The 13,825-nt window shown below is 41.5% G+C and overlaps 1 protein-coding gene across 2 annotated transcripts in view; it reads left to right on the forward strand.

The window, feature by feature from the left end:
- STAC (SH3 and cysteine rich domain) overlaps positions 1-13,825 on the forward strand; it is a 72,907-nt gene that overhangs the window by 37,053 nt on the left and 22,029 nt on the right. The window contains exons 3-5 of one of the 2 annotated variants that reach the window (XM_010174896.1): positions 7,148-7,248; positions 9,332-9,413; positions 11,501-11,616. In XM_010174896.1, coding sequence (XP_010173198.1) covers positions 7,148-7,248; positions 9,332-9,413; positions 11,501-11,616 — 299 coding nt within the window. The remainder of the gene's footprint in view (positions 1-7,147; positions 7,249-9,331; positions 9,414-11,500; positions 11,617-13,825) is intronic. The other variant, XM_010174897.1, reaches the window with a different exon arrangement.

Here is a 13,825-nt window from a genome sequence, read left to right on the forward strand (position 1 = left end):
CAGTGTTCAAATGAGTGTAGGCTATCTAGTCAGGTTAAAAGAGAAGGGTATCCATAAAATGCAATCTCATCTCCTAAAAAACAGAAAATTGATCCTTTTGAATCATCAAAATGACAATGCCAAGCGCTGCCATAATACATTTATCTACAGGCCAGTTAGGAGCAACATGCAGCAGACCACAAAATTATTATGTCCTCTTTTTATTACTTTTTTGAATAATCCATTCGGTCCTGTATTTAGCAGTGGAAAGTGCCATGGGAGGACTGCTAATAGTACTGATAATTTTATGTGAGGTGAATATTTGTGTATCAGTCAACGCACCTGGCAATTGTGCATCCATTGACTTGAATTATCAGTCAGGCATCAGACAGCAATGACTTCCAGTGGTCAACCACCTAAGGTGGCTGGGGAAATCTCGGTTCAAGCTGAGGATCTGCACCTCTGTCCTCCACGGTGTCAGCTGGGGTAGGCAATGGGGTCTAGGAAAAAGGGTGCCAGGTATTAGGGCAGAGAAAGGGGGAAGTTCCTGAGGTGTTGGGAAGCACTCAAGGAGGCTGAAGGCCAAGGAAGGGCAAGCAAAAGGATGCCCAGCTCATCCTTACAAACCTAATGATCTGGGAGAATTAGGCTCAAGATTTTTAACTTTAAAGGTGTGGATGTCCTGTATAGAAAATGCCATTCTCTGATCTACCCACAGCTCTCAACTGAGGCAGAGTAGGGGAAGGAGGAGAGCAAGTGCTTGTCCAGCTGCAGCCAACTGTGAGGGCAGGAAGTAGCCATAGAGGAATTTTTAAAAATAGTCTCCCTTTAACCATCACAGCTTTTACACAAAAAAATATTAACTAAAAATGAAGAAGAGGGAGGGAGAGGAAATTGCACAAAGGCTCGGAGATGACTGCAGGGGCACCAGTGCCATTTCAGGGACTTTTCTTTCTCCTTCTAAGGTGACATCCTAAACCATTCACTGTTACAATACTGGTCCAGCTTGCTTAAAATTCTCCATTTCCCATAAATTCTGGCATGGAGACAGCTTTCCAGCGACAGCTGTAAATGCACATGGGGAGAAAGGGGAAAGGCACTTATTATTTTTATCAACCTCCCACAGCAGAAGTTTAAGTTCTATGGAAAATATGTAATTTAAAATGCATTTATTTATGAAAACTTTAAATGAAAACAATTTCTGACTGACACATTCCTCTCAGCTGGAGAAATAAAAAATAGTGGTTGGGACATAGCTGGATGAGGTGGAGGTGACAATCTCTTTCAAAAAAAATCTCTCTGTTATAGCCCTGAATCTTTTTATCTTCTCTCTTTTCCTCCTTTTTTTTTCCCCCTACTTTAGCATAAGTGCCTAATATAGTCATCATTATACAGTCAGCATAACGTCATGTTGTTACCAACATTTGCAATTTTCTTCCAAATTGCTCCAGGCTGTAGGGCTTGCTGTCCCTCTTTAGCTATTAATCTTATGTTGAGTCTTGAAACAACAGGCGAAAAGCATCAGCCAACAGTGCTGTGGCCATATCTGCGCTGGCCAACAGCATAATAAAGGTTCCCTTTGCATCTGTGTGACAAACATAATTCTCATTTGCATTCCTTAGGATAAATGTCACTTTCCTGAAATGCAGAGTAGTTACTAAATTACTTTTGTAGGAGAGACTGACATAAAGACTTGGAATTAAATTCTGCCCTGTCTCTCTCTGCCTCCAAATTCACCTATATTGAGGTGTTCTGTTTCCATTTAGGCTTCCTTCAAAAAAGGCTTAGATTTACAAAAGTGATGCAGTGTGTCCTTTGGGTAGTATGTAGGGTTGGATTATCAGAACAGTTTAGGATTCAATTTTCCATGGCTGTTCTGGAAAGTCTAGCTACTGGTTTAGATATTCAAATGGGAGCTGACCCAGTCATAGAGTATTTCTAGCAAGGCACTATTAAACGTGACCTGCTTCTCAAAACAATGTGTCCTTCCAGTGCTGGCTGTCTGGATGCATTAGCTAGTATCTGAAGAAAATGACTGTGGCAGAACCTCATTTGTAAGTTTATTTAAGAACTACTCAGGTATCCTGACATGAAACTTCCTCATTTGCTTCCAGTGAAACACTGTTTCTTTTGGCAGTTTTGGCTTTCTCATTTGCAAAAAAGAATTCCAGCCTTCACAGACTGAGACAGGTACATGAACACATAGGATACAGAGGACATATGTGCAAATGTATGTGAGAGTGGTTTTTTTTCCTCTATGAGTTTCATTACTACATTGACAGTTACATTTATGGGCAATACGAGTCAGCTAAACATGTCCAGTACTTTCCATTCTAAACACCCACTTTCAGCAGCTTACAGTTTTTCCAACTTAAAATGCCAGCATCTGAGCCATATTAGTGACACCTCTGACAGTTTTACCCATTAGTCCCTCAAATGGGAGGCATCCCACCCAAGTTTGGCAAACATTTGCAATGGCACAGAGGGACAAAGACAGTGAACCCATAGGAAAGCCCGTGAGGCTATTATTCACCTTGTATTTGGAATTAGGCTAATATGGTACTCAAGAGATGATGCTTAATCAATGAAAGCATCAACATGTTGATCAATGAAAGTAAAGGAAGAAGTATTGACTAGAGCTGCCCATTCATTGAACGCTGTCCACCCTGTTCTGTGAATGAAGTACTGTGCCTTGAATAAAAATAGTGACAGTCACATCCCTCGATTGCAATCAAAAAGTGACTGAGGAGAACCTTTGTTCTGGCATGCTCAGCATTTAGCAATTTGATTAAGTAACCTTAGTAAGGGTCTTTGGAGAAGAGAGTGGGAGGGATGATTACTTTTTGAAGGTAATAACAGAGAGTCTACAAAAGCTGTCAGCTTAGTCCCCCTTTGAATGAAAATTAGAGAAAAAGGTAGTTAGGGTGCTCCAAGTTCAGCTTAATTGTTAAGCCTGTAGTTCCTCTATTTCTGATCCACCACAAATTGAAAATATTTCAGGTCAGCTAAGACATTTCAGTGAGTACTTTATACCAGCAGCTTCCAACTGTGTTTTAAGGTTGACATAGGGGAATATCTGCTAATGGGAATAAATGGTAGGTTGCAATCAAGCTATCAGCTATTTAGAGGGGCAGGAAGCAAACAAGAGAGTGATGGTCAGGCTTGCAAGTCATCAGAGTGTGTTCAGCAGAAGTCCCTGAGGAGAATGCTTTAGTATCCCAGGCTTCACTACTTCTTCAGGGACATTGCCCCTTCCAGACACTGCTGTGGCCACTTCAAATGCAAACTCTCTCCTTACTCTTCTCCTTCCCCATGCTTCAATCTACAGAAAGATTAACTCAGAGGGAATAAGCACACCACAGAGAGGCTTTCAACTTCAAACAAGCCCTGGTAACCCATGACAGATAAGTGAAATGATACAAATTGTCCTCAAATAAACTGCCCCATTGTGGTGGCTGTGTCTTGTTATTATCATCATCGTCATCGTCATTGTCATCATTTTTCCCTTTTAGTCATTATACCACTTATTTTCTACTACTTATTTTCTGTATTTAATGTACGTTCAGATCAAATTCCTAGCTTTTACATGCTCTCTGGAGGAATTTATTGGCAAATAATGTTTCAACACATTACTATATCCTGTGCCGCTAATTTAGGCATAATGAAATGCTTTTCTAATACTGGCATGACTAGGACTCTCACCATACTCACTCAGCTTTACATAACTTGTTTTTAAAGTTCCATGTTCTGCCTGCTTTTTCCCTAGTTCAAATATCAGGGTGCCTGCCAAAAGCAGTCCCATTCAAGCAACTGCAAAGTCAACAAGCTTGCTTACGTGGGAGGCCAAAAAATTGATGCAATGGGTCAAGCCCTGGTCTCAGTTACACCTATAGCAAATGTGGATCTGTTCTTCTCCATAACGTGAGCTGTAGCTGTACCTCAGTTCTGAATCTCAGGAACTTTTGGGTCAGATCCGTTGCCAGTATTAGTTGTCTAACCTCCGACACACAGTTTTGAAATAGCTTAGTCATGATTCTCTGAGGAGATTTGATTTAGTGTGATGGAGATCAGAAACTGAAGAAGAAAGAATCATCCTTGGGGAAAAAAGAAAATGTGTCTTGTAGAAATGCCATTTTCAGAGCTTGAGATATGGTAATTAAGTGTAAACACAGAATAAATGCTTCTTCTTTAAGCCCTTTAGTTATTCTGCAGTGGGAAGCAAAAAATTGTATTACGTGCAAATTATTTCCAAGCTTCCTAGTCCCACAGTAAACCAAGTAGTTAGAAAAAACAATGAGTTAAAGATTTAAGCTTTTGGTAGTTACAGGGAATTTCATTTTTATTTACAAAGACTTATTGTAGACTCAAGTGTGTGACTGAAATACTTTTCCTCTCTTTAAAGCCACTACTTACTTACCTATAGGTAACAAATGATATTCAGCAATAGACATATAGTGTTGCTCTTTTGTAATCTATTGTCTTACTCATTTTCACATGATCACAGATTTCTGTTCTGAAGAAGCTGAGTTTCGATTTCTGAAAGTAGCACAGATACTTTCCATTCATTTTTCACGTCATTTGGATGTGCAGTTATATGGACAAACGTCTGTCTTCTGTGATCACATGGTTATAATGTGTAAGGACCAATATCCACCTTGCAATGTTGAAAAGGCTGCAAGAGTGTAACACAGCCAGCAGAAAGGACTGTGACTGACTACCTTTTCAGCTGAGTATCAGGAGTAACCTCCTGTCCTGGTTTTTAGCTGGAACAGAGCTGGGTTTCTTTTTAGTAGCTAAATGGTTTCAGATGGGATTTGTTATGAGAAAAACGCTGATTACAAACAAATATTTTCATTTTTGTTGCTGGAAGTGAAGGACTTTTTGTTCTGTCAGTCTACAAGTGCAAGATCTGGAGGGGTGAGGAATATTTAAATGAATCAGCTAAATTGGCATTTGGCTCTGCCAATGGGATATTCCATCTCATATCCCGTCATGATCAGTATTTTAATGAGTCTCTTCCTCTCTTGCTCTCTCTGGCTTTCTCTGGAGCTCTTGCTCTTCCAGGATTGCAGTTTCAGTTCAGAATTGTTGCTCCTCCGGGATCATTATCTGGGAATGGGCCAGGCTTGGTCAGCGGGTGGTGAGCAATGGCACTGGGTATCACTCATTTGCATATTTTATTACTATTATTATTATCATTATTATTTTAATTATTAAAGTGTTCTTATCTCACCCTACGAGCCTCCTTACCATTGCCCATCAGTTCTCTCCCCTATCCCTTGGTGAGGGGGAGTGAGCAAATGGCTGTGTTTGGCTGCTGGCCAAGGGAAACCACCATACTTAATAAAGCAGGTAAGAGTACAGGCCAGTACAGACCAATGTGAGAGGAGATATTATACCTGGTGTAAGCACTGATGCTAAATACATGTTGTATAGGCAAAGTATGATGTTATTTTCCTTTTTTTCATTCTAGCTTATAAATACAATAAAAAAATGTGGAGGAAGTCCTGTTTTCATACGATGCCAGTTGTTGACTGTCAGGAAGGGTGATTCAGCATTTCATCATCAGTAATAAAAGCCTAAAGCCACAAAAGTCAATATTGGTTTAAGTGTGGGTTATTGAAAAGAAACTACAACTGAAAAAATCCTCACAGCACATTAATCTAAGTGCAACTACACAGAAAAAAAAAAAAAAAAGAAACGGGGATGTGTTCTTCTGGTAAATACTCTGTTTACTAGGAAAAAAGACCCCAGAAATGAGGGCAGACATCTGCACATACCCAAGCAGTGAGGCACTGCGTATCGGCTCAGCCAAGAGGGGCTGGGCAGGCAACAAGTGGGGAGCAAGGGCTGACCCCATTCCATGGGAGTCCCCAGGGTGCACCTCACGCTCAACCCTCTTCAGTCCCCATCTCTCCAGCAGTCTCAATAGGAAGTCAAGGATGATGTCAGTTCCCTGTCCTACAAGTACACAAGTGAAAGGTCTGAGCCTGGCTCACTGCAGCCACCCCCAGCTCCTCCAGCCTGCCTCTGTCTGCCTTGAAAGCGGCCACTTCGGGGACATCTTCCCCTGAAACCAGTCCTGTCAAGGCTCAGGTTTTGTCCCCCATTTGATGAGCCCTTCACTGAAGTGCTTCTTTCAGACGTAGCATTTCACTGAATGAAGTCAGCAGCCTGTACTTGGCGTTAACTCCTCCGATAACCAAGAGCTACACGAGTACTTCCAGATGCAGGATCTTCCTGACTAATATTCCTGTCATGTCTGACTAATGAGGGCCAGTTAAAATGTCAAGAGCTTTTGGGGTTGTTTGGGGGTTTTTTTATTGCCTTGTTTCTTACTCACTCTCACAGCAGATGATAATGAACTGACATGGTTTTTACTCATTCTATTTATACAGTCCTGTGGGGATAAAATGTTGCTGCAGCTTAACTGCTTCTGAGTAGTTTTGGAAATCTTACAGGTGCATGAATAGGAGTGACTGTTCCTGCCTGGAAGCAAACAGTCTTGGCTCTGTCATTTAAGAGTAGGACCACACTGAAGATAACACAGAACTACTGTTGCCCAAGTACGAGAAGTCTGCTTCTGTAAGGCAAAATTTTTCCTGGAGCTCCCCTACCTGCAGTGTGGAACTTTTCCACTGCCAGTGAAGGAGAGCAAGATGCATGGGTGGGCAATGGCAAAGGAGCTGGCTTAGCCCTCTCATACACCCCTGGAGCTATCTCTCACCCTCAAACCCTAGCACTCCACTGATGACCCTGCTCCCCAGGGCAGCTCCAGGGCCTGGGTGTTCCTTCAGTGGCTCCCTCTGCCCTGCACGGCTCTCATGCCAAGACCTTTTAAAATTGCAAATGGCTTTTGCTTGATGTTCATGAGGCAGAGACATCACTGATAAGACTGTCATACAACAGAGCATAATCCAATATGCATCTAAAGGCAGCAGTAGCCTGGGAAAGAGCCTGGGGGAGAAATGCCTAAAATGGAGCGGCTGTAAAGAAAATGCATCTATAAATGTATAATAAGAAAAAAAAAAGTAGGCAAGGAGAAGAATGTTGTCAATATTCGCTCTACTGCAACTGACCTCCCCATCGGTTCTTTCAGGTCATTCGTCGTTAAATGCGTGGAAACTATTGATTTTGCCTAATTAAATAATTTCCGTGCGTTTCACAGGGACAAACGCGAAGCACGGGCTGCGCTGTAAGGCTTGTAAGATGAGCATCCACCACAAGTGTGCAGACAGTATTGGACAACAGCGTTGCATGGGCAAGCTGGTAAGTGAGCAGCTGAAAGTGTGGTGGGAGGCACCTGCTTATGCTGGAGCCACTTGTTTTGTGTGCCTGACCTCCTGGCTGGCATTTAGCTGGTACGTTAACAGAAGTGACATCAGGTCACTTTATTGAGGTAGGAAAAGTAAAGCCAGGTGGTGCCCTATTATCCATTTGGGCAATTCCTGCTATTCAAAAACCTGAACAAAAATGAAACACAAAACTGGTCTGCTTTCTGGATGGGAAAATAGTTACATAATCCAAATTTAGCTAAATATCAGAATTAATTCCCTTAATTTAAACTATGCTTGCTCTGGTGTAAATCTCTCAAGGAACACTATAAATTAGTCAAAATATTTCAGTGGAGTTTAATAAATGAAAAATCCTTCAAATTATGTTTTATTGTTTTTTCCACTGTTAGCCCTTGATGAAAAACCGTAATTCATCTTGAAAAGAAAACCAAAGCATATTTCACAGTGAGACACTACAGAGTTTGAAACAGTCTGTCAGTAGGAGAGGCTGGAAGGAGACCTCCCCTTGTACGGACACAGCACCTTAATGCCTGGGTCACATTCTGAGCAGCAAATTCTCATTATTGGCAAAGGCAGGACACTGTGTTTGAGCTTATTGCAGCCCAGTTTGATGACTTTTATGGGAATACGGTTCTTTTGGTTACTTCTGGAAAAAGAACTTGGAAAAATGACCATTTGGAATATGAAAACGGAATACATATATTCACGTTTCAGATGTTCTCAGTTTTGTTGCAACCTGAAGGCACCTGAGACAAGCATGAGCTAAAACCAAAGAGCTTTACTGTGTTAAATGATGAAAAAAATCCAGCATTGACTTGAAAAGGGCTAGAGAACCCACTTCTCCCTGGAAAGATTTTTTTCTCTAAGAGTATTCAGTGAATGTTATTGTTGTTTATACACCTGCAATGAACCTTTATGCATTTAAACCATAATCGTAGCCCTAGTGTGAGGCATTCTGGTATAAACTGTTGGCCTGTGAATAGCTGAATGACCTCACTGCAAGCCTTGGACAAGCCAAACATTAAATCACGTGAATTGTTTCACACATTTCTTGATTTCAGCCTTAGCTCTTGTGGTTACTAGTTTACAAAAGCAGAAAAGTAGAGGCCAAATTTAAAGCAGGAATTTGTCCAGCAAAGTCATGGGAGTTTTATGAGCTCATGTCATGTCTGAATCTAGTTTGTTTGGGGGCAAACTGAGGGTGGGGAGTATGGAATTTATTCTTCTAAGAAACAAAATTTATCAATCCCCTCATTTCTTCTCAATCCATACTGCAGGTCATTAGCAAAATAATAAGTTGTCTAACATTTTTTTTATGTATGCTGAACATACGGTATGGAAATTATTTTCATCCCCATGAGGCTTTTCCAACTTCTCACTGTGACTGAAAGTTCTCACAGCCCACAAAAATTAGAAATCTGAGAGACCATTTGTGAATCCTCAGTACCTTAAAGGGCATTTACAAAGACTTAGATATTAGCACCTTCATTTTTGGGTACTTGTCTGGTAACAACTTCGGAAGTATTTTGATCTTATAAGACAAAAAAGCAGTGGAAGCTGCAGACAGTCAACAGCAAATCTTAAAAAAAAAAAACCCTATGAAAAGATTCTAAATTCCTTGGGTTTCACAAGTTCATACGTGGGAACATGAGGATTTGGAGTTAGAGTGGGGAAGAATAGTTGCATGTTTAGCAAATGAAAAACAATGCAAATGCACATTACATAAGAAGAAAGGGAGAGGGAAACTTCCCAGAACCTCTAATGATTCATCACCTCTGCTGCAATTTATTAATGCTGCTTTGGTGTAAGACAAAAGAAAAAGGCGGGGCTGAAAATGAGTCCCACCTCCTTCCACATAAATATGGGAAATTGTTTTTTTCTGGGAGAAAAATCAAATAAATCCCTGATCTATAAACCCCACAGTGACTCGACAAGAGGAAGCAAATTTCCAGTCTCACTGCACTGTTAATGCTACTAGCTGAAGAGCTGAGGTTATTTCTACTACGTGAGTCATGGCAGCAATGCATTTCATTTGTCTTTGCCTTCTCTCCCTCCAGCCAAAGGGATTTCGACGGTACTACAGCTCGCCGCTGCTCATTCACGAACAGTTTGGCTGCATCAAAGAAGTGATGCCTATTGGTAGGTTCCAATTGCTTTTCCATTCAGTCTCCCTTTGGCAGTGCTCTGCAGCAGCAGCAGTAGACTTCCAGCCATGATATTTACCCTCAACAGCCTTCCAGCTCCTTTCGATGACTGGATGTCCTTCTGCCATCTCAGGAAAGGACCACTTCAAAGATACAAAGCTGGAAGAGGAGAGGGTGTGTTATTGTGCATTTCACTCAAAACCCCATATATCTAACCTCCTAGTAATCACTCTAATAATAACTACTTGAGCTCAAGGTAGGAACTTAAAAGGGACAAAACACTGGAATATTGAGGTGAAGGTCTGAGCTGGCAAGAACCAGATAAACGACAGAGGGATCAAAAGAGCAGGAGGCATTCAAACCACTGGTCTTGCTTTTGATGGACTTTGCTAGGTTCCTGTCCTTTTTCACCCACACTTCTTACTTTCCTCATATTTTTCCTTATTGACCATGTCTACGCATTGTCTGAGTATTTAAAAGACCAGATTTTGCTCACTGTAATACCAAATTCCTGAAAAGAAAGATTTTGAAATGGAGAAGTTGAATTGATTCTGGAAAATATGTCTCCCCATCAGCGTTCTGACCAAGCAAGGCTGGCAGTACAAAAAATGAAAGCCAAAACTAGGCAGTCAGTTTAAAACGACTTGTCTGAAGGCATTTACTTTGTTGGTTTTGGCAGTTTAAAAAAAAAAAAAAAAAGAAAAAGTTGATTACATGGATTTCATCTGAGTTTCTGTTTCTCAAAAACATCCATCATTTTTGTCAGAAGAAACAGGAACACTTTGAACAAATTCTGACTAAAAACAAGGTGTGCTTTATTCTCATCAAAATTCAAAATCCTATGTATTTTCTCAGTACTTTGGCCAAAATTCCCCTCCTTCTGCGCAGTGCTACAAATGTACTGCATTCTACATGTCTACTGCCTTGTACCACAGGAGGCTGAGGTCTAATAATGCAGCACATAGAAGAGGATTTGAACTGGACTTGCTCATGTCGGTTAAGACGTCCATTTTTCTGACATGGCAGGTGGCTTTGGGGCCAACTATGAGAAAGAGTAGGGGTGAGAATTGAATGGACATAATCTAATAGAGATGGTGGGCTTTCTGGCTACCCCTAGACTGAGCTGAGCAACCTGGAGCACATTCCCAACAGCAGGTACCTACTCACACCTACCTCCAGACCGCATATGGCCCCGCAGTCTGGTTGTCAGTACCTTTCAAGGAAGATCCAGGCCATCCTTTTCGTCTAAATTAACCAAGTAGTAGCACTGTGAGGGCAGATGGATAAAGATGATGGCCCACCCATACCACAAGGATTCTCAGGCACAATGCAGGGTTTTTCCCTTCAAGCATCTACTGTTGAGACCAATCCAAGTGGTCAGTGGTAGGAACAGGCAGCAAACATGGATTAAAGCCTCTTGGTACTTTGCTTGCCTACCTCAATGTAGGCAGCATCAATGGTGATTAGCAGAGGGGGAGGGTAGGTGAAGAGAGACAAGGCAATGGCAGGGACCTTAAGAGCCTGTATGAGGGGAGGATGATCTTCATGGGAGCAGAGAGGCAGCAGAAAATCACTAGGAAAAGCCAATTCCACTAAGTTCATCACGTGCTTTTTATCAGGTTAGTCTCTCAACTTGTGTTTCTAAGCATGTTGGTAGAGGTAGATTTTTCTCCAAGTGGAGCAGGAACATGACCAGAAATATCTTATCAATGTCTATATATATATTTCAATCTTATCAATGTCTATAAATATCTGAAATGTGGGGGCCAAATGGATGGGGCCGGGCTCTTTTCAGTGGTGGCTGGAGACAGGACACTGGAAGTTCCATACAAACTTAATAAAAAACTTCTTTACTCTAAGGGTGTTGGAGCACTGGAATAAGCTGCCCAGAGAGGGTGTGGAGTCTCTGTCTCTGGAGATGTTCAAAACCCACCTGGACACTTTCCTGTAACCTGCTGTAAGGAACCTGCATTGGCAGGGGGGTTGGACTAGAAGATCTCCTGAGGTCCCTTCCAACCCCCACCATTCTGTGATTCTGTGATCTTCAACAGACTGATGCATTGTTTGCTTCTTCTCTTGCAGCCTGTGGAAACAAGGTTGACCCTGTGTATGAAACGCTTCGCTTTGGGACTTCCTTAGCTCAGAAAACCAAAAAGGGCAGTTCTGGAAGTGGATCTGACTCTCCCAACAGAAACTCTGTAAGTATCCCACATCTTTCTTCAATTTTCTTTGTGGAAGAGCAACAGATATGCATTCACAGGAGTTTGTATCAGAGTTCACAAAAAACTTGCATTTCAAACTGGAAAAAAAAAACCCAAAACCTCACTCCCAGCTTCCAAAATGAGACCAGAAAACACGTTATTTTTGCAAACTTGGGTTTTAAGTATCTTTTACATGACCCTTGAACAAAAGAGAAAAATAAAAAATAAATTAATAATCTTATTTTATCAGATTGTAAAAGGAAATTATATTCTTGTGATTTTGCATATCTGTGCAAAGGTAGAACACAGATATTTAATTGTCATGTTGGAGTAGATGTGCCCTGTCTGATGATGGTGGGCATTTACCCTTCATGCAAGTTACAGAGATGGTTAGGAGCCCTCAGAGCCTAGATTTAAAAATATAAGCTCCACAGTACAAGCCGAGACAGAATTAAGCCACTGCTACAGCAGTAAACTCAGGAGGGGAACATCACAGATTTAGGTTCCTCTCTCCAAAACACAAATACAGGCAGATGTGCTCAGCTTGTACCCAGACAGGGAGATCTGCATCTTGGTGTTAATCCTTGTCATTCAGTCTGTCCTATCACAAAAGTCATTTTCGTCAGGACCATGGCAGAAAAGCTGGAGGAGGAGGAGGAGGGAAAAAATAGTTCCCTCATCCCTGCCTTTGCTAAATCCATACCTAGTTTAACAATAACATTTACCAATTTCTTCCTTACAGAAATGGTTATTTCAACAGTATTAGAACCCGTGATATCAGGAGCTCATTCATGGTGTTGAAAGAAAGTTTCATATCTTCTCACCTCTTATAAACGGGCACTTAAACCTATGCTTGGGGCTTTCTTTTTTTTTCCCAAGAGATCCTTCCCACTCCTGTACCTTCGCTGAAAAAAAAAAAAAATAGAAAAAAAATAATCACACCTAAATATCCTGGAGGCTAAACCTGACTGTCATGTCCAAAAATCAGACCCACATTATCTGACAATCTATCCTGCAGTCACCTCAGTATAAAAACCACCAGGCACAGAAACATGATGAGACTTGGACTCCAGGCCTCGGAGCAAATACTTAAATGTTTAATTTAAAGTTGTACTAAAATCTGTTTATGTTTGGTACAACATTTCCCTAGCACTTAAATGTATGCTCCCTCACATGGCTGAACTGTAACCTCAGGTGGTATGGGTGGCCTCTAAACAGATGTCCATTTGTGTCAGATGGAAAAGTAGACAGGCAAATTTTTAAAAGAAATAAGTGAAATCTGCAAAGGAGTTATTAAAGGACATGTCCTCTACCCACCCTTGTTTGTGCCTTAAAAGGAAGTTGATAATTTCCATTCTTTTTTAAAAGCTCAAGTGACTCTACCACCTGTCGCATTGTGATTACAATTCTTTCTTTCAATTATTTAATTTACTTCAAAACAGAAGTTCTACAATGTAATTATTGCTTTCTAAATCAATAAAGCATTATGTTGAATTATGAATGACACTTCAAGCATAGAAATCATGAATGCTGTATCAGCTTGCCCCAGGGAGCTCATCATAACTAGGTGGGGTGTGGGTGTAGAATGAGGAATACAAGTTCATTATGGGAATTTCTCCAGGGTATTGAAGCTGAGCAAGAATATAACACGTGTTGGCATACAGAAAATAGAAACCTAAATTAGAGAGCTGAATAAACAGACATGTGAAACCGTAACTTCTGCTAGTATAAGCCTGTGGATTGAAAGAGAGATAAAAACCAGGGGCAGACACAACCCTGAGCCAAATGATGGGGCCATGGAGCTTTACAACGGTGATGTGTGACCCAGGAGCAGGCAGTGATCAGAGACCAGAGCAGGGATGTGACACACAGCCCTTAGAGCCCAGGTAAAAATGCACCAAAGCATGTAAGCTAGCAGCACATGTGCAGATAATAATGCATAGGGACTAAGAGCTTTCCCCAGTGGTCCTCACCTCTGTGCTGCTCTGCTCCTCTCAAAGCAGAAGTAGCAACGCAGCTGTGAGGCTCACAGCAGCACTGGGGCTTTGTGGCTGAGCTGTGCCCCAGCCCTGGGACCTGGGGAGTGCTTCAGGGTTCTGCCATATCACCAAACCAGGGACATAGTGACACTTAGGATCCTACTTCACCTCGCAGGTGGTGTCCAAGCTGCCAAAGGGCTAACTCTGGGTCAGAGCAGCATAGTTGC

Source organism: Antrostomus carolinensis, unplaced genomic scaffold (genome assembly GCF_000700745.2).
Source record: "Antrostomus carolinensis isolate BGI_N321 unplaced genomic scaffold, ASM70074v2 scaffold13979, whole genome shotgun sequence".
NCBI lineage: Eukaryota > Metazoa > Chordata > Aves > Caprimulgiformes > Caprimulgidae > Antrostomus > Antrostomus carolinensis.